Below are 21846 nucleotides of genomic sequence, written 5' to 3' on the forward strand. Positions count from 1 at the left end.
CTATCAAACATACCTCCAGCCATACATACTGGGCAACTGTTGGAATAGATGGTATCTGGAATTCGACAGAACCATTCTGGGACACAAGCTCACTGGTATACACGTTATCTTTGGGGGTGAGTTCAGCTTTGATCCGCACGGTAACTCCATCTGCTGGACTTCCATCTGGATATGTGACTTCAACCTACAGTAATCAGCAAAAGGACAAGACACATAAACAGGCAAGGTAAGCGTCTGGAGTCTTGATATTGGAATGATAAAGGGTTTGATATGGAAGCTTCTATGCCTCGAATCTCATTATCACGCTCATATGGTAGTACATTATCTTAGTTTTTAAGCAGTTATAGAGCTAGGAATTACAGGGGAGATTGCCCTCATTGAAGCAAGAACCAATATAGCTGATGGATTGTTGCACCCAATGTTAACATGAGAAACATTTCATGTTATAAAAGTAATGCTTTAGAAACCACACACGCACTGGATTGTTGGCAAAAACAATGTCTACTTTGGACAACCTGCTGTGACAATATTGATATATGTACAAAGGATACATCTGTATAATTGGCAACATCTACGGAGTCAGAACTTACTTTCCCTTGGTAAGGCAGACCTGGCTTGAACTGTTTGCGGGTATCTTTGGTATATTTGATATCAATTAGCTGTTTCTGTACTGGGGTGGTGTCATCGAAAGTGACCTGCTTGCTGCCATCTACAGCAGTCACAGTCGCCCAAATATTCACTGTCCCCCGAAAATGCTCTGAGAAGTCTACCGGCATCATATCCCTGGCACAGATGTCAAACACAGATGAACCGTAAATCTGCAATTGGCAAAGGGTAAAAATGAGAAAATGCCTGAGTTTCTTAAATGAGCTAGGTAAAATCCATTCACTGTATTCATTACTGGAGTTTTTTTTTTTTACTACTTGATTTTACATTTTCAGCTGCTTAATGTATTATGAAATCAGGTCAAGTGACAGAGTCCCAGCATTGTCTCAATGAGTATAAAAAAAGTATCTCAGGTGCTATGGGCAATTGCTGGGTGTACCATATGCCAGCAGCCTCTACGGTAGAGGGATGCCACCCTCTAAATAGGATACAAGAAGAGAACAATACCGTTGGCATATAAATAATTAAACAATAAAACAATTATATGGGTAAAAAAACTGGGGGACTGATTCTACACATTCCCCGACACCCCCAGCCGCTGCTGACAAAGGAAGGTGCAACGGAGGAACAGAGACCTCACCTGGTCTGCTGGGAGCGGCATTTGTGCTCTTAACCACGCTGTCTGGAAGGCACTGATATCCCCAGGCTATATTGAAAGTTGCCGACCATGGAACGTGCAACGGACTAAGGGGCAGATGTATTAAGCCTTAACAAGAGATAAATGCGTGTGATAAGGAGAGATAAACGTTCAGCCAATCACCTGCCATGTTTCAGGCTGTGTTTGAAAAAAGTCAGTAAGGAGCTGATTGGCTGGACCTTTATCTCTCCTTATCACACTTGAATTTATCTCTTGTTAAGGCTTAATACATCTGCCCCTAATAGCGGTATCTGCACTCTAATGCCCCTTTCAGACCGCACTTTGGAAACGGTATATTGCCGTTTTTTTACCGTTTAAAACGGTAATCTGTGCGGTCTGAAAGGTGCAGATCCAATTAACCGGTTTGAAAATACCGTTTTTTCAAACCGGTTAAAATGCAGGGTCCTACCCGTTTTAGACCCGGTATTTTGGGATCAAAATCAGGTCTGAAACGGTATTTAGGACCCAGCCAATGAGCTGGGTCCTAAATTCAGCGCAGTGAATATTTAATGAGCGCTCATTAAATATTCATAGCACTGGAGCCGCCCGCCGCCGACCCTCCCCCCGCGCGCGTTAACATTACCCGATCTCCCGGGGTAACATCCCCCGATCTCCCAGTGCAGTCTTCAGCCCCCCCTCCCCTCCGTGCAGCCGGTACCTGAGTTCGGTTGCAGATCCCGGCAGTAGTAAGGACCGATGTGCTTATAAAAAAAAGTGACTTTCTAAAATGTCTGCCCCATAGGAAAATCCATTTTAAAAAACTGTCTTTCGTGTGGGGGCAGCCATTTTCCGAAAGTCCCTTTTCTTATAAGCAGCAGGAGGCTGGGGGGGGCTGCACGGAGGGGAGGGGGGGGAGGGAGGCGGCGCTGAAGGCTGCACTGGCTTTGACCCTGTATTTGGAAAGTTTCCAAAAACGGGTCTGCCAGTGTCAAAAAATCGGCACTTAAACGGTAATATACCGTTTAAGAGGTGCGGTGTGAAAGGGGTTTTACCTGGCAGACCCGTTTTTGGAAAAGTTTTCAAATACAGGGCCAAAGCCAGTTATGCGGTCTGAAAGCAGCATTAGCCGTGCTGACTGAAGCCCCTGATACCTCCATTCACATTTACAGCGCAGCATCTACTCAGCCAGGGAGCCGCACCCGTACCCCAAGCCGCTATACCCACAACTTCAGGGTCAGCTCACTGCTGCCGTACTGAGTGACATCCAGGCGGCCTCCAGCAGCACATCAGTGCCGGCATACTAGAACGGACCTTTGACCCACAGCAGGACGGCAACGCTGGGATAGTGCGGATAAAGGTTGTCCCTTACAATTACCACTGGAGCCTCTGCCGTTTACATCTGGCTGCAGTTCACTGGTAACTTGCAGTGAGAAGACCTACAGATATTAATACCTACAGCCCTGTACACAATTTGTACATCTGGTGCCCTCTGGCGATTACTACAACTAAGCCTTAACCCTACGAACCAAGAGGACATCCATCTGCACTGTATATAAGTGTAAAATTGGTGACTATTTCACACCACTCGTAAGGGCATTTGGGCTCCAAACATATGGGGTCAAAATCCGTTTAAGGTGGAACTAAATCTACTGGCCTTTAGAATATCTCTAGGCGCATTTGAGTAAAATATTAAATTAAACTATTTCATAGTGATTATGGTATATTAATTGTGTGATTTATGTAAAGTATGTGATTTGTTTTAATTAAAATTGTGTTTTTTAACCATATAATTGTTTTCTTTTTTCATTATTTATATGCCAAGCGCCAATGGTATTGTTCTATTCTCTAAATGAGGTAGGCAAGAAAGAGCACAAAGACAGCTGTATAGTCTGAATAATAACAAAAAGGTTAAAAAAATGCATGCAATGTTTTAGCTGATGAAAAAGGAGTGCTAGGTTCAACATATAGATAAGTCACTCTCATAGGTTTGATATTAAAATGTAATTACAAGAAAAAAATACCATATATCTGAATCTACTATCAGTTGCAGCATAAGCATAGACTATATATTGAGAATTTACTACATGTTGGATTTTGCAGATTCCCCAGCCCAGGCCAGGCATCAAGAGAATGGGGAATATTCCAGGTACTCTCCTGATGCATGGGCCCCTTTTGTTAGCAATAACAATATAAGTTTATTTTGGCAAAGTATTTGGTCTGACTAATGCCATTTCTGTTGTGGTGGGAGAGGGGAATTAAAGCAAGAGCCAATCTAGAGAAAAACTGGAACAAGAGCCACTCCTTCCAGGTTATGTGACAGATGCCAAACAAAGATAAATGTTATTTGGGGGTACCACAAATGCATTTCCTGTAGTGTTATAATATGTACACAGGGTCTTACCTCCATGGTTTTGAGCACCTGGTGTCCTATCTCATGCCTATAATACCCTACACCAGTCACTGTCATGTTGATAGTCAGTAATCCACTTACAGGCTTTCCAAATGTGTACCTGTAATAGTAGATATATTGATGTAAGGAATAAGACATCTTGTGAAAGCAGGCAGAGGCCTAAACAGAAGGTACTGTAATATAGATTGTAAGCTTGCAGCACTACCTGCATGTCCATCTGTTTTTGCCCAGTTTGTTCTATCAGTTTGTGCATCTGTGCTTGTACGCTGCTCTTCAACTCGACAGGGACAACACAAAGCCTGGACGCTTCACTGAAAAGGCTATGCTGGTTCCCTATTGCCAGGTAAGTGGACCACACCTCTAAAATGCCATGAAACAGCAGTAAGTGCTGGACATGGCATTGTTTGCTAAACAAAGAACGGATGGTATAACCCTTTAGTGTTATTTATTACCAGTATATTTATATAGTGTACACATATTCCGCAGCGCTTTACAGACACTGGGCCACTAAGCTTCAAAAGTGATAAAATGAAGAGTAATAAACAGCCAGCCAATCAGCTCCTGTCTGCCACGTCACAGACTGTGTCTGAAAAATGTCAGGCAGGAGCAGATTGGCTGGCTGTTAATCACTATTTTATCACTTTTGAAGCTTAGTGCATCTGGGCTACTACTTGAACATTAACCTTAGTCTCTGCCCCAGTGGAGCTTACAGTCTATATTCCCTACCACATGTACACACACACACACACAGATCATCTTTGGGAGCTATTAACTTAGCAGTATATTTTTTGGACTGTGGGAGGAAACCGGAGTACCCAAAGGAAACCCGTGGGTAGAATATACACACTCTGCACGGTTAAGGCCATAGGGGGAATTGTATCAATGACCTCAGTGCTGTGAGGCAGTAATGCTAACCATTCCACCGCCCACTGTGACTTGTTGTAATACAGTCTTATGAATCAACTGCAAACTAAACATTAAAATAAGCAAAATATCTTACCAGATTAGCAGCCAATGACCCCCCAATTAATTTAGATCGATGACAAGGAACGAATGTGGAATGATACAACCCAGGCTCCGAGACATATCACATATATACAATAAAGAAACCCCACTCTTAGAACAATACAACCAGAAAACCTCATTTATTGAATAATTTGATGTTAGATCTGTTAATAATATACAAATGTTTAATCATTTAGATTGTATAAAACAAGTACAAAAAATAATTTTGTACAACTCATTGTAATGTTATTGTAACTACAATTATATGTGTTGGACGCACTGTATCTATTTTTAATATAACATTGCATTGCCTTGAAACAATAAAAAATAATTAAAAAAAATAAAATAAAAATAAGCAAAATATATAAAATTATAGATATGTGAATAAGAAAGAAATGGCAGATAAAAAAAAGTTTTTGTCTTTACTGTCTATGAACAAGGACATTTTCCTTAAGACAGTAGAGACCTTGGTAAGCCACCTACAACAGTAGTTACACTGGTTACTATGTAAATAAGCAGCACACCTGGAAGAGCTCTATGATGAAAAAAAGAGAAAATGTTTGGACAGAAATGTAATACTGTTAATACAGCCACTTACTGTACCTTGCCTGGACATTTCCTTTTTCACATGTGTTTATATCTCGAATAAATGAGGGAGGAGTTATTACCAGCTCAAACTTTGGAAGCACTAGCAAAAAATAAAATATATTGATTTAATATTTCACAAAGCAATATTCACATGACAATCATTCCCTCATGAAGAAACTGCTGAATGTCGATTTGAAATCTATACGGGGAATTCAACTAGCTTCTGTAATTTATTGTAGACTTATTGATCCCCTGCAGCAATTTAATAAGCTCTGAAGCCTTCAGACTGAAGGCAGCCTGCAGATTGCAGATAATGGATTTTATTTTTGAGCCTGAGGAGGCTCAAAACAAAATGCCCAAAAATATAGCCTGCTAACAACCATGCTAATACATTCGACCAGAAATCTAGGATGGATTCTGTGGGTCTAAGTTTTTTATAGCATCAATCCTTTAAAAGGCATGGTTTTGCTTTATCATTTATTGCTGCTTTTAAAAAAATGGGATTAGCCGGCATCCCGCACCTCTGGCAAACTGGCACCCTATTACATACAGTATGCCCCTATGTGTTACATGTGCAGTGAGAGTTAGATTAGAGTACATTATTTTGTTTCTGTGCAGGGTAAATACTGGTGGCTTTATTTTTACACTGAAATTTAGATTTCAGTTTGAACACATACCACCTAAATCTAACTCTCTCTGCACATGTTATATCAGTTCCACCTGCAGTGCATTATCGAAACATCCCAACTGTCCCGATTTTCACGGGACAGTTACATTTTTTGGGACTGTCCTGTGTCCCACCCAGGGCCAGCAGTGTTTTGTGGTGTGTGTGTGAGTGAGTGTGTGTGTGTATGTGGGGGGGGGGGCTACTCACTGAGCAACAGGGTATAGATGCTGGAGAAAGGGGCAAGGGGCATGGCCGGCAGATCTCACAGTGCTGGCCATGCCCCCCACAGTAGTGAAAATGGGGCGTGGCTGTAGGAGAGCACTGCAATCAGGTATGCAACATGGTTTTGTCCATTATATAAGATTTTGCGTTTGCGATCAACTCTGAATCAGGCGCCTCTTTTTGTTAGACTAACTGAATCCAGTTACAGGCAATGATGTCCTTAATTGTGATAAACTTTTACCAAATACAATTACTGAACAAATCAATATTGGGTGTCTCTTTGTCTAAGCACATATCTGAGGTCAATATAAAGATTTCTTTCATTCATTTTACCCAGGATCATAAAGAGGAAAATGGTTATCAATTATTAATAAATGACAGGTAAATGAAATTGTGACGCAAAGTTTATAACAGAATTTAAAACTTTATTGGCTACCTTTTGTCTTTATAAGTAATGTTAGTTGTAGTTGCAGTTAACAGAAAGTACTATGGAAATGGTCAGGAAGGAATTAGTCTACCCCTCTGAGCCTAAACTGTGAAGTGTTTCAAAGTAGGGCTGATTGTGAGGTGAAATGGGAGCAAAGCAAGTAACACATAAACTGTATATGGAACAAACCAGTGGTCGAAGTGGGGCGGTATACGGGGGTATGGCATACCCCCACTTTAATCTGAAGATAAAAAAAAAAAGTTTTTTTTCCCCCTCAGGATGCTCTCTGATCACTCAGCAGCACATATTGTGCTTTTGTAATACCCCTGTACAACGGTGCAGTCTGGCAGGGGACGTTGATGGACAGGGGGGTGTCCGAAGGTGCGCACTATATTCACTCTTTACTTTTCCATACCCCTACTTCAAAATTTCCATACCCCCACTTCAAAATTTCCACTTCGACCACTGGAACAAACCATGCTGTATGTTTTTTTTGTGTTTTTTTTTTTTTTGGGGGGGGGGGGGGGGTTGCGTACAGGACAGCTTTATGTTTACACATTATACTGCTATTTAGTTTTGAGTTTTAACCCCCCCTCTTATTTACACTTGCCCCACTTGAGGTGCAACATTGATTTGCCCAGGTGCACAGTGATTTGCTCTATTTTGCTTTGCTGTGCTACCACCACAGGATCAGCACACTAATGTTTTGTTTTGTCTTTTCCGATGCAATAATAGAGGTTACACCGACACAATTTATTTCCACTCACCATATTTCTGCACTGCAAATGATTTGTTAAATGTATGGCCTTGGGTTTCTGCGAAAACCAGCCATTCCCCAAACATAGGTTGGTCAGAAAGTGGAAAACTCATGTTAACAATACCTGTCGAATGGAGAAAGAATAGGAGATAGTAACTCACATTTTATATGGATTGTATTATTTCATTTATGATGATCTGAGGCATAATATTGCTTGTTTTACAGTGGTAATAGAATGTATAACAACCCACAAAAAAATGTAAAACAAGGGGCAAAGTTACCTACATTATAAAATCCTTGAAATACCTTATTAAACAGATAGAAAAAGTGGTGGTATACCAGACTGAGCACCTCCTTTGTGTCAGACACCAAGATGGGTGTTCGGTAAAAGTAAAAAATAAATAAAAATATAAATATGAAATAAATGAAAAATACTTCCTTCAGCTTGAAGGACTACTTGAAGATGATGTTCTCCTTTATTGGAATTCGGCTTTTAGATTGATTTTTCTCACAAAGGTGTTTTTCTATATATAGTGGGAAACATAGAGAAGGAACAATGTGTATATCCGTTGGCACTCTATTACGGTGTATATGGTACGTATTTATATGGTACGTATTGAAGTGGTCAGGGCCGGTGCAAGGCACCAGAGCGCCCAGGCAAGTCGAGGTGGGGGCGCCCCGGTGTCTGCCGCCCGGGTACCTGTCCTGCGGCGCTGTAAAGCTGGCGGTGGCAGCGGGGGGGTCCCTGCAGTCAATAAGAAATAACGAGCGCTATCCGCCGGGCTATGCGGAAGCGCTTCTGTTTTGGAAACACTGGCCGCACGGCGCACGCTGATTGGCTGAATCTCAGCCAATCAGCGTGCGGCCAGTGTTTCCAAAACAGAAGCGCTTTCGCATAGCCCAGGGGATAGCGCTCGTTATTTCTTATTGACTGCAGGGACCCCCGCTGCCACCACCGCCAGCTTTTACGCACATATACGCCGCAGGACAGGTACCCGGGTGGCAAGGGGGGGCGAAATACCGCCCTCCAGTGGCCGGCGTCCTAGGCAAATGCCTAGATTTGCCTAGTGGTGGCGCCGGCCCTGGAAGTGGTGCGTAACTAACACATGAAATTATATAAAAGACACATATTATATAATTTCATGTAAGTTAGGTACGCATCACTTCGATACGTACCATATACACTGCAGAAGAGGAATGTCAACGGACATACACAATGTTCCTTCTCTATGTTTCCCACTATATATAGAAAAACACCTTTAAAAGCCAATTTCCAAAAAGGAGAAGATCATCTTTAAGTAGTCCTTCAAGCTGATGGAAGTATTTTTCATTTATTTCATCTTTATTTTTATTTCTGGTACTTGTTTCCTAGCACGGCCACAACGATTAGGATCTCGGGCATCGCAGGTAAAAAAATGCCCGCGATTTCCCATAGGGAACAATGGAAAATGCCTCAATTTACCCAAATCAACATAGGGAACAATGTTAAATGGCCCAGAGACACCAAAAAAAAACCCTGAACAGTGAAATGGCCCCCCAAAAATAGTTAATGCCACCCCACGATCAACGTGAACCCGAAGCGAGCCCGACCTTTTCATACCCCCACTATCCACGTCGGCGTGGAGTTGAGAATAGAGAGTGTGGCGAGCGCAGCGAGGCGAGCGCAGCAAGCCCCGCGAGGGGACGCGGATACCTTCACAGGTATCCGCGTCCCCTCGCGGGCTTCACAGGTATCCGCGTCCGCTCGCCACGCTTCGGGCTCGGTGGCTCGCTGCGCTCGCCACACTTTCTATTCTCAACTCCACACCGACGTGGATAGTGGGGGTATGAAAAGGTCGGAGGACGCGTACCTCCGCCCCTCGTGGGCTCGCTGCGCTCGCCACGCTTGGGGTTCACGTTGATCTGGGGTGGCGTTAACTATTTTTGGGGGGCCATGTCACTGTTCAGGGGGGTATTTTGGGGTCTCTGGGCCATTTAACATTGTTCCCTATGTTGATTTGGGTAAATTGAGGTATTTTACATTGTTCCCTATGGGAAATCGCGGGCATCGCGTCGGTACCATCGCATGCTTTTTTTGGCCGCATGCGATGCGACCGACGCGATTTTGCCTTTTTCAATGCATTTCAATGGGAAATGCCCGTGATTGTGGCCGTGCTAGGAAACAAGTACCTTATTTCTTTTTTATTTTATTTTTTTATTTAAAAAAATTTAACTTTTGCAGAACACCCATCTTGGTGTCTGACACAAATTCTATCTATCTATATAGCTTCATAGCGTCGTAAGGGTTAAGGCCCCCATACACTGAGACGATTTGGTCCGATTGCGACCAATCAGGCCATAAAATCGAACCAATTCAGCTGCCCCTAACATGCCGACGGGTCCAATGCCTGCTCCTGTTCGAATCGGACCAGTGTTGGGTGGTTGGACCTGCTGGCCATCGGACCGCCCAATCTAGGACCTCCCTCCTGGTGGCGAGATGGGCGGGAAGCAATGACACATACGATCCTTCACAACAAACTGGGAAGGTCCCGGGCGGCTCGCAGGGTATCGGGTTTCCGTACAATGCTACAAGACAGTAGTACGGTAATACCTATAAGAAGCCACCTGTGGAGCGCCGGACTAAAACCTTATATTATATAAATCTGTTAACCTTAGTAAACGGACCATAGTAAAAGTACTACATGATTATTCCAGAAGTGTTTTAAGAGAGGATATTCAGCCTCGTCTGTCTGCCCTCCTCTCTGCTGGCAGTAGAGTCAGAGAACTAAAAGACTCAGGGGCCCATTTATCAAACCATATTTGCGGCTAAATCCCTGAAAACAGGGATTTAGCCGCAAATATTAAGTATCCCCTAAATGTATCATAGGGGGACTGCAGCAGGAATCTTCAAACCCTGCTGCGATCCTCCCTGCAGCACCGCCGGCCGCATCCCCCATGTATCAACATCGGGCAGCCCGGCATCGCACCTCTGGGCTATCGCCATTCTGATATGGTGATAGCCCATTGTAGCCTATGGCTACACATCGCACTGCCCGAGCAGGGCAGTGCGGTAAGAGGGGTCGGCGGGGGTCAGCGCATAACCGCGCATGCGCTGACCCCCCGGCTTCCGGGTTAGGGCTTCGCAGGGACAGGGTCTTTTCGGAGCCCTGTCCCTGTGCCCTTAAATATTATACATTCCGCCGATATGATCGCATTTTACAATGATCGCAATGTAGAGCCCGCTCGATTTCTTCATTTTGTGTTTCCAAATGTATTGGCTTGAGACTGTCTTGCATAAAGAAACTGATATGGACAATTTTTTTGAGTTTTGGGAGGCTTTTATATTGCCTTCTTTACTGTGACTTTAAAATAAATTGATGGTACTTGTTCAGTTTCACGGCGGCACTTTCCAGTAGCATACGATTTGCATATGATTTGCATACGATTTGATCTGCGATGCGATTTAGCACACCCCCACTTTCCACATCAGCCCGAAGCGTGTTAAGTGCAGCAAGCCCCGCGAAGGGAAGCGGTACGCGTCCTCCCGACCTGTTCATACCCCCAATATCCATGTGGGATAGTGCGTGTATGAACAGGTTGGAAGGACGCGTGCAGCGTCTGCTCGCCATGCTTCCGGCTGACGTGGATAGTGGGGGTGTGCTAAATCGCATTGCAGATCAAACCGTATGCAAATCGTATGCGATATCGTATGCAAATCACATGCGATTTGCATACACTTCATCCGCAGTGAAGTGCCGCTGTGAAACTAAAAAAGTACCTAATTGGATTATGTATGTTTTGGCTATAACTCGTGATATGAAAATGTTGTTAGGCCACTTCCAAATTTCCTTGCATCTATAGGCTGACGTTCTGTTTAAGTTTTTTTGGAGTGGATGCGTATGTACTGGACATTGAACTCACCACAGCAGATTGGTTGTAAATCTGTCCACTGAATAATCCTTGACCCTCTTGGATCCTAAAAGCAAAGGAGGCAATGTAATAAGCAAGACAGTGACAGATATGCAGGCTTCTAACAACCAGATGTTCCTGCTAACAAATTAAATCAATAAGTGTCCGAAGCCAAAACAAAACCTTTTGGTGGCCTTGGATTTGCTTAAATCTCTCCTTTGAGAGAAATGGATCTAGTTTATGTCATAATTGTCTGACTGATAAAGACCTAAATAAGGCTAGGCTTCCAGAAAACTGTTTAAAGGGTCATACACACATGGCTATTTTTTGGGTGTTTTCTAAGCAATCTGCTTAGAATCGCTCCATGTGTACACCCCATAGCAATGGCAATGCGCGGTCACCATCACCTGCTCAGATCTTTAGCACATGCAGGCAAAGTCTAGATAGAACACCTAGCAAGTGCATACTTTACACTGGTTATTATTACAGATCGCTCAGCACACATCTATATGTGTATGGGCAATCTAGCCATTGAGAAGCTCAAGGGAAATCACCTACACTTTAATTACTCAGCATAACACTTTAGCACACATCTCAATGTGTGTATGCCTTTAGTGTTTTACACTTAGATCATTAGGAAAGCTTGAAGAGAATTACAGCTATAAAGTGGAGAAAGATAAAAGTACCAACCAATCAGATCCTGTTTTCAAACATCAGTTGTGAAGTTGATTGGTTGGTACTTTAGATCTATCAACTTTGTCTCTCTTTGAGGTTTGAATAATCTCCCGCCTAAAGCTATTATGTATATATTCCCTAATTACCTTTTTTAGTAAATAGATTGTTACTCTATAAGCATTTCTGAACATTTAATTGATATCTCTTTTACTTTATATATGACTTTTTTTACTTTATACTCCTTCAATAGCACTTCACTGGGTAAAACAAATCTAATTTAAAAAAACACTTACCAATATATAAGCTTCAATCTGCAATAGAAACAATAATTTTAATAGAACAATAAGATCGGTAATACATTGAATTCACTAACTGAATATACAGTACTTCACTTGTTAAACAAGAAGTTTTTGTGCTTTTGAAATTTTAACATTACAGAACAATCCTGACTTTCAAAAATAATTTCCATAAACATTTCAGGAAGCAAAATATAGTCTACACTAAGGGCCTGATTCAGAGATGGATGCAAATACAACTAAAGTGGAATTTTCAACGTGCAACTGCTGAGTTAAGATGCCGGCCATAAATTAAAAGAGGCGCCCACCAGAGCCAGTGCATCTCATTCGCAATTTGCATACACCTTCGCAACATATACCCAAGAAAATGAACATCAGGCTTAAGGGTAGACCTATGGTTACGGAGACTGGACCCTCTAGTAATCACGAGGATCCCATGTCATTGTATGTACTTGATCACAGTTGACAGCAGATACACGCCCTGAAAACAGCTGTGACACGCCTGCATTGTTCCAACCACTCCCCGTTAACATCCCCAAATGATCAGTTCCTGTCAATAGCTTTGCAGTGATATTCTCATTGTGTGCAAATACGCAGCGGCATCTTGGCACATGCAAAATATGAATGCAGCAAATGTGCACTCTGTCGATAATCGCTTAGTTCCATTGAACATTGGCTTTTCATCCTCCATCTCTGAATTATGCCCTAAATAAGTAAGATATTCTAGTTATTACTTATAATTTGCAATGTTGATTAGTTTCCATAGTGCAACAGTAGCTGGATACACACTAGACGGACAGATCAGGCTGAACTAGTGCGTGCCCACTATGTCGCTGGCACTGCTTTCTCTCGTGCATCTCTAGTGACTTCCTCCATCAATCCTGCATGCTGCGGAATGCAGCATGGCTGCCACCAGTGCTATCGGCATCAGCAAGTGTGTATGCAATTGCTGCAGGCAATGTCGCTGGGAACACACATGGGACTTTATTCTGGTCCACATGCAAAGCTGCAAATTTCGCGTCATGGGCGCATGTCCTTGGAAACGCCCAGTGTTTTCATGGGAATGTCCATGAAACGCTGGGCATTCCCATGGGCACGACCCCTCGCCACCGGCCCACACTGCTAGATGCAAACAGGACGGCGAACAAGAAATTTGCTTTGCCCGCTCCCACCAAGCGTCTGCACATGCACATAAACATGCGCATAAACATCGCTCCCCTGTGCGAACGTGCAGGGGAACGAATAAATCAGAGTCACCCCCATTGTGTAGTGTGTTATGGCTAAGGTTTTATGGCAGGCAGGATTTTGCGCAGCTGCAAGGTGTTTCCTATTCAATTACCTGCAGTGGCGTAGCTACATATGTGGCAGACTCTGTGGCGGCTTGGGGGAGTGGTGCCAGCGGGGTCTGTGGTGGGCACTACTGGCTGAACTGACAGGTGACCCAGGCAGCAGTGAGCGCTGAGCTTGTCCCGACCTGCACATATCTAATGAGCGGGGACCCAGTACTGTGCATATTGAATGAGCGGGTCCCTGCCAGTTCATATGTAATGAGCGGATCCCAATCATCACATATGCATGGGGTGGGGACCTGTTCATTAAATATGCAGTTTAAATATAAACTTCTAGCTACACCACTGATTACCTGCAAGAAAATGAGCTGTGTTATTTTAATTTGTATAGAAATTGAAACTGTTTTTTTGTTGCAGCTTCAGAGTAGGTCAAATTTTTGTCTGGACTTGCATAAGCTTTTTGTTTAATTCTCTTGTAATTAAATTAAATTCGTAATTTTTTTACACATTTTTTGGCTTTGTTGAAAGAAAATATTTTTCTATACTGTTGCGACAATAATGTTCATTTTTTACTGTTACGTATTCATTTAAACACAGGTTATACGACACAAAAAATAAAGCATATCTGTTGTTTTCCCACAGGAAAATCATATTCCCAAATGAATACATCCCTAAAGCTTGAACCATTACCATTACTAGTAGCCTTTGTTTGTCCATATAGGCATTTTGGGTGAGATTTAATAGGATGAGAGATTCAGAAAGTGAGATATTTGGTAAGAAATCATTTACACTTCAATATCAAACTGGTTTTGCAGTGTAAATGATTGCCGCTTTAAAAAAACTGGAGATTTCTTACCAAATCTCTCACTTTCTGAATCTCTCATCCTATTAAATCTCACCCTCTATCTCTACAAAGGTAAATTGTGCTGTATGGGGAAATTGATGGGACAAACATATGAGCTATGTGTGTCTGAATGCTGCAGTCCAATGGTTTCCTGTTCCATTGCGAATACATACTTTACTATATAAAACACAATAAAAAGCGTAATTTAAATACTTTCAACTTTTGCTTGTGTTCCATAGTGAACATAACATGTCTCATAAAGATGAGAGAAAAAAATACCTTTTCCTTGGCTGGCTGTAGGTCTGGAGTCACCATGTACATATTGATCAGAACTAAAGACAGATTTCAGAGAGATAGTGTAAATGTATATTCCACAAGGTAAAAAAAATATATAGCTCTTCGTTATTTAGTATTGGAAAATTAAGCGACATAGGAGGTCATTCTGGTTGGCTCACAAAGCGGCAATATTTAGCTGCTTTGTGAGCGTTGTAACACCGCCCACCGGGCGTGCAAATGTATGCCCCCCACTACACAACGAATGTACCTGCTGCATGGATGTGAATGGATGTTTTGCATAACCATCCATTCGCAGGCTTGCGTGCAGGCCCGAAATTTTTTTCAGCCCAATCCATTAGAATCAGGTGAAAAGAAGCCAAATAGGACCGGTATATGGGGCCCTTAACACTAATAAGCAAACTAAACCCCTAATCCTAAAAGGGCAGACTTGACGGGCCATAGGATTCTTATCTGCTGTCAAATTCTATGTTTTCATGTATCTTTCTTAATACACACACACATACATCCATCCATCTTACCTTTCTGCTTGGGTTTGTACATCGGTTTATCAGTTTGTATAAACAATGATACTCCTTTGCTATCCAATGTTACAGTGGTAGAGTTGTGGAAAATTAATCCTTCATCATTGACATGACGATTGCCCCAAACCTTAAGATGAGCTTGACCTCTCAGTCCTGGTGGGACCTGCAGCAAAGAATATAAGGGTGAGCACATAGTCCTAATGAAAAATTACTTCACAGAAAGGGCAGTGGACAAGTGGAATAGCCTCCCATCAGAGGTGGTAGAGCAGTGTTTTTCAAACACTGTGCCGTGGCACACTAGTGTGCCTTGAGCTGTTCCCAAGTGTGCCCCCAGATCTAGAGATGCCCAAAACTGTTTACAGCCACCACCAGCTCAACTGTTATTTACTGGTCTTTTCTTTTCATTTAAAGAGCCAATGTATTTTATTTTTGTTACCTGTGGGGACCAGTGTGATTTATTTTAAATGGGGGCCAATAGGTTTGTTTTTTTCCTGTGGGGGCCAATGTGTTTTGCCCTGTGGGGATCTCATGGTCTGCCTTGGCAATTTTCAAATCGTGTTTAGTGTGCCGCAAGGTAAAAAGGATGAAAATCACTGTGGTAGAGGCTAAAGGCCTAATTAAGACCTGCTTACTGGGCTGCGAGTGTTCGAAACCCAGCAAGCAGATAAACGCCGCCCACCAAGTTTCCACGCCCCTGTCCTTAGGACAAGTAGGACTAATGTATGCAGACATATCTGAAGCTACACATCTCTTCAGATTTCCCTTGGACTAATTTTTCACTCTATTCACTTCAGATAATTTGATCAATTCTATGTTAAACCCCTGACAGCTTCAGATCAGATGGATCTTTGGTGCAGCATAGAGGATTTTTTCATCAGATGGATCTGAGACTCAGCCGCACATCTGATCTGAGCTCAGATTTGGCCTATTTTCATCAGATCGGTCTGTCAGATCCATCTGAATCTGACGAAAACAGGCCAAATCTGACTAGTCGATGGGGGCCTAAAGACTGGGGGAATTAGGGCAATTTTACATAATGTTCTCTCTACTTAAAAATGTAGATATCAACATTATATTTATGATTAATGTTGTTCCGTCTGTGACTTATTTTGTGGGACACCATTTGTCCATGTTCTTGTGAAGTGGACCCACAACAGTCTGAGGGGCAGATGTACTAAACTTGAAAAGTGATAAAATGGATAAAACACCAACCAATCAGCTCCTAACTGCCATGTCACAGGCTGGGTTTGAAAAATGGCAGGTAGGAGCCAATTGATGGATGATTTATCACACTCCATTTTATCACTTTTCAAGCTTAGTACATCTCGCCCTGAACATGGAATATGCCAAAACTTTACCTATACTTTCTATGATAACTGATATGTGACTATCACTTCACATTCTCCTTTATTGGTCTTTCTTTATTCATATATTGATTTTTCACATTATTACAAACAATTAATACTGGATATCTGAATATATTCTAGAAATGCTGACACTGGGTGATAAAAGGATAAAGTGAGCTTCGTATATATATATATTCTCTGGAAATGTACAAATTCCTCCAATGTGAAGCTAACATGTATCCACTCCCTTCCTTAAATGACTAATACATGTTAACAGAGCCCCATTCCTGACACATGGATCCCAATCCATCCTGCCAAATGCACACAGTACAGTCACATCTTAGTGCCTCTCCCTGTGCTCTCCACCTCTCCACATGGGAGCTCTCCCACCACAAGAAGCAAACAAATGGAAAATCTGAAACATTCTCACATTTATATGGTGAATATTTTTGATTTGCTGTTATTCTGTGTGTTGCTTTATCTTTATCACTGCAATCAGGCATTCTGTAGGTGGATGTTATATAGTACATGAACTATCCTTGTAGGTGCCCCAACAGTGTATGAGTTGCAGAAACATACATGTGACATGGCCTGATCTGTGTTTACGGTGGCGTAACTTGTAATTTTGCTCCCCCAAGCCAAAAAAGTCTCTAGCACCCCCCCCCCCCCCCAACATTAATTATAAATGTTCTTCCCTACACGCTCATTACCAGGGGTTTTCTTACTTGTTACCAGGGATAACATGCTTGTTGCCAGGGGCTACATGCGGTCACATGCTCACTGCACCTATCAGTCTCCCTTTGCAACTCTCCGCCCACCTATCCCCCCCTGCACCACTTCTTCCCTATCCCTCTGTCCATCCTGCAAATCTACAGTATGTCCCCCTGTCCACCCTGCCCATCCCCCTTCACCACTGTATAATACTCAAACAAATAGGTAGATAAATAAATAAATAAATCCTAAAAATACCACCAAAATGTCTCTTTCCTATCCTCTAATTAATAGCAGGCAGCAGGTGGGAGATGCGGCAGTGGGGCGGGCAGAGGAGGGAGATGAGATGACCATCCGTACGGCATGCTAGAAGCCGCTGCTGGGACCCTATCAGCTGAGTCTGACTGTGAAGCTGCAGCCTGCGCCGAGAGTGGCTGGTGTGCAGGCTGTTGCTTCACGGTCAGACTCAGCTGCCGCAGCCCAGCATGGCACTTCAGCGCCCACGGCTGACAAAGTGCTAGCGTGGAACATTACATGGTGTCACTCCTCTCTTCCACCTGATCCAGGAGCACAGGGGTATCTGAGAGGAAAGATGGGGCGGTGGATGGCTCTCCACACATGAGCCGGGCTCTCAGCAGGGTGCGGGCGCTCTGCCTCTCACTTCCAGCAGACTCCGCTGCACTTCCCTGCACTGCAGCTCCATTTTTTGTAGTGTGCCCCGCAGACCCTGTTCCTTCAAGCCACCGCGGGGTCTGCGGCGCAATAGTTATGCCACTGTGTGTTTAGTTACAGCTCATGTTTAGGTTACGGACATATATGATGGATGTATTTGCTTACATACATTTTACATAGTATAGTCTATGGCACACTAGCTCTCCATACATATATATACTGTATTTAATGAAATCAGACTTATGCACTGCTCCAGAAAACTAGGTGACAGGATATGACTACTGTCCAATTAAAGTAACACTATATAGTTTCTCACAATCCATCCTCTCTGCCAGTGCAACCTTGTGCTCTTTCATAGAAACTGCCATCTTGTTCTGCATAGCAATGTGCATTGGTTGAAATCTGGCTGCACTTGTGCATATGATGGTATATGGATGGCAGGTTTAAGCTGGGCTGTTCTCTTTATAGCCAGCATTTATCACTGCATAAAAGGACCTACCCTCTATATTTAAAATTTGATGTTTATTACTAGTTATGTTATTCAATGAACATTCTGACTTGTCTATCAGGGCTTCCATTAGAAATGATGGGGCCCGGTACTATCAAACAGTTTCTCGAACACCTGGCATGCCTGTGAGACCAGTACCTGCAGCACTGACCGCATTACTCTACCTCTACATTGCTTTAAGGGAAATGTGAACTTTGTTATTTACAAATTATACTTGGTAGATTCCATTCCTGGGCCTGGAGTCCCCGCAGTACCCCCCTGATGGCTGCCCTGTTGTCTATTAATATATAATCATTGTCCCCTCTTCGATTATCCAGTATCGTTCAAATTCTGATATGTACTGGATTATAAAGTGCAATATAATATGGTTGAAGTATGTAAATAATAATATTAATAAATTCTTTGGGTTTTTGATCACTCATATTTCTTCTTTTTTTGGTTCTTATAATCATGTCATAATCTTATTTAGATGACATGAAAGTCACAGCAGATATTATGGATTGTCTACATGAACTCACCTTGATCTTCACCACTCCTTTATCTGAAACATAAAAGAACAGGAAGGTATGAGATAAAGTACTAACCATTACTTTTGAGAACAGATCAACAAAGCATCATTCATATATGTATGAGAAGCCATGAAGTAATGTATCTACTGAACATCATAATTCTAGAATCAAATCAATATATGTAGAGTACTTCAATTGAAATCTTATTATAAGACACTATCATGGTTATTCCAGTCCTTACAATATGCAGCTGCACTGTTTGGCTGCATACTGTACTTCAGAACAGATTATGGTTGCCAATTTTTATACACAACTTTATAGGATGCATGGGAAATCAGTGATTGTGTCATTTTTTTTAAAGTGATTGCAACTAAAAAAGTTTTTCAGACATTCAGTGACCATGTACTGTAGACAAATAAATCTAAGTTTCCTCAACCTCAAAATATTTCTTCAGCACTTTGATTATGTAAGATAAAGGCTTAACATATATCAGTGGCGTAAGTTCACACCAGTTTTCAGAAGGCAAGATAAACGGTGGTGCCCTCGACACCCCCCACCCCCCCCCCCCCCGCCCCAAGGGCACTGAAACGTTGCCGTATATATGTCAAGGTGAGCCCGTAAATGTTGCCTTGCATAATTAACTTTGAAAATCCCGCTGAGTGCCAATGATCAATCTATCTATATATAAAATCTCTACAATATATATATACATATATATACAGTATATACAGTATATATATATATATATATACAGTATATATATATATATATATATATATATAGAACCAGGTTGTACTAAAGTACAGGCGGCGGCACTCACAGGATTTGTTAGAACTTAAAAATAACAGCTGTGAGTTACTATGGCAACCTACTCGAGTAGCGTGACTGATTGCACGCATTAACGTCATCCGCAGGCGCCGCTGCGAGATCCTATTCTACCACCAAGGTTTACGCACACGCCTGACCCTACACCTGAGGCTTCTTCAGGATAGCCTCAACCCTCAGGCATGACACTTTGTAGGTAAAGATATACCACTTGAGTAGGACAGCTGGCCATGGTAGGGGTTTTTCAGAGTGATGTGGCGAGAGATAAAGATCTGGCTTGCCAGAAACATTCATATAGTAATAAACCATTACTATATAGCATCGGTATGAGAAACCGTTATGATGAAAAGTAAAAAGTTCAGTCATAGTTTATATTATTCACTTTACTTCCAAGTTCAGACTCTTGCAAGGGTGTGGAGGCACACTGACAGTGCAGCTGGTGCCTTGTTGAGCACAGTGGAGACACCGACCATGACATACAGTTCATGGTGCTCAGACATCTAGGCAGACAAGAGATATTATGGGGACTGGGTTTGTGTCTTACTTATAACCAGAGCCAGATTTAACAATGGGGTGAATGGAGCTGCAGCTTCAGGCCTCCACATAAAAACAGGCCCGCCCACCATCATTATAGCATGATCATCACCAGAGAGACATATGGTTGGCCACAATACATAAGTGTAAAAATTCCATTCCTATTTGACACATTTATGCTATTTTGTATATTTAGGGAGACAATGGTGCTTATAGTGTATGGATTCTACATCTCTACATGGAATTGGCCTCACCTCCTCCACGTCTCATAATTGGCCCTTAAACATTTCCATTTCCAGGCCCATCAGGCCCTTAATCTGGTCCTTCTTATAACATCTCCAGTCCATTGGTTAAAGGATTTAGCAGAGGCACTGGCCATATTACTGTAGGAACATTCCTTTCCTGAGTGGGGTCTTGCAGTTACACTGATTGTGCTTTAATGACACTATTTACTCTCCCAGAAGTTGCCATAGTCGTCAGAATCCCTGGAAGAGTGGGTGCTCTTCCCCCATCGTGCTTCCTATGGAAGCGAGCAAGATACGCTGATATGGGGGAAATGGATTCTGAAGAATCCTGCCTAGCAATGGCCACTTGCACATATGTGAGTGGATGATTGCACCTGCGCAGTAGCATGCATGGTTTCTTAATATAAACTGATTGTATTAGCGACTTCTTCACTTCTAACACATTACGGGTACAGGCTCACACTGGGAGCCCCTGCATGTGTGTATTGGTACATTCTGACAATACTTTTTATCACTGCATTAAGAATTGTAATTGTTGGTTCTAAAACACGATAATTAGTACATATGCCCTTTAGTGAGGAACTCCATGAATGTACTGTACTTCCCAGTAGGTCTATTGTTGCAAATGTTTTATCCATCCTGAGATGAACTTTCATTTATTGGCTTGTACCCCTTTATACCCACAGCATCCGTCTGTGCATTACGGCCATTTATTTATATGAGCAATCAGAGTTGTTTATTTTCATTTCTCTGGGATTCATCACAGCTCCAGTTTGCTCTCCTTGTGATATAATGTTCCCTGCTTTAAAAACACAGAATAAAATACATACGGAAGCTATAAAGTTAAACCATTGCATTTGACGTTGCACACATTTATATACATGAGTGCAGGGGAGAAGGGTGTAAAGTGTAGCTTCTATATTTTGTCAGCACAGGGAGTCAGTGGCGTAACTACTGTATTAATCTGGTGTGCTGTCCTCACCACCAGAAAGGTTTCAGTCTCCCCCCATGGTATCGTCTCATTGTCAGGGGATTCTCACGATGGGACTGCAGACAAGTATCTGCAGGTCCAAGCAGTGGTAGCAATAGCCCCCACAGACCCCCAGCGACCACAAGCTAGCCAATGCCTCCAAGCCACCACAGATTTGGGGGCCATTGCATCTATGTTCTCTATTTCCATGTCTGGATTGTATCCTGTGTAGCACAAGCACAGAGGCTCCATTTCTGTGTGAGAAGTGGCTGATCAAGCAAATGTTTTAGTTATCATTATTGCATTTTGTATGTTGTGCAACAAAGGTATTATAATGCTTTTGACTGATTTTATGTTATTAATAAGAAGCAGGGGCAGTTTATGAGAGGAGGGCCCC

At 42.4% G+C, this 21846-nt stretch overlaps 1 protein-coding gene across 3 annotated transcripts in view; it reads right to left on the reverse strand.

Moving 5' to 3' along the window:
- CPAMD8 (C3 and PZP like alpha-2-macroglobulin domain containing 8) overlaps positions 1 to 21846 on the reverse strand; it is a 120175-nt gene that overhangs the window by 73953 nt on the left and 24376 nt on the right. For all 3 annotated transcript variants that reach the window (XR_014473293.1, XM_083180884.1, XM_083180871.1), the window contains exons 3-12: positions 18885 to 18907; positions 15127 to 15292; positions 14591 to 14643; positions 12176 to 12193; positions 11220 to 11274; positions 7330 to 7443; positions 5262 to 5346; positions 3645 to 3753; positions 591 to 818; positions 14 to 184 (exon numbers count right to left, since the gene is read on the reverse strand). Coding sequence is in view for 2 of the 3 variants with exons in the window: in XM_083180884.1 (XP_083037010.1) it covers positions 14 to 184; positions 591 to 818; positions 3645 to 3753; positions 5262 to 5346; positions 7330 to 7443; positions 11220 to 11274; positions 12176 to 12193; positions 14591 to 14643; positions 15127 to 15292; positions 18885 to 18907 (1022 nt within the window). In the remaining variant the exon portion in view is untranslated. The remainder of the gene's footprint in view (positions 1 to 13; positions 185 to 590; positions 819 to 3644; positions 3754 to 5261; positions 5347 to 7329; positions 7444 to 11219; positions 11275 to 12175; positions 12194 to 14590; positions 14644 to 15126; positions 15293 to 18884; positions 18908 to 21846) is intronic.

The sequence above is a fragment of the Crinia signifera genome, chromosome 1 (assembly GCF_055691185.1).
Source record: "Crinia signifera chromosome 1, ASM5569118v1, whole genome shotgun sequence".
Classification (NCBI taxonomy): domain Eukaryota; kingdom Metazoa; phylum Chordata; class Amphibia; order Anura; family Myobatrachidae; genus Crinia; species Crinia signifera.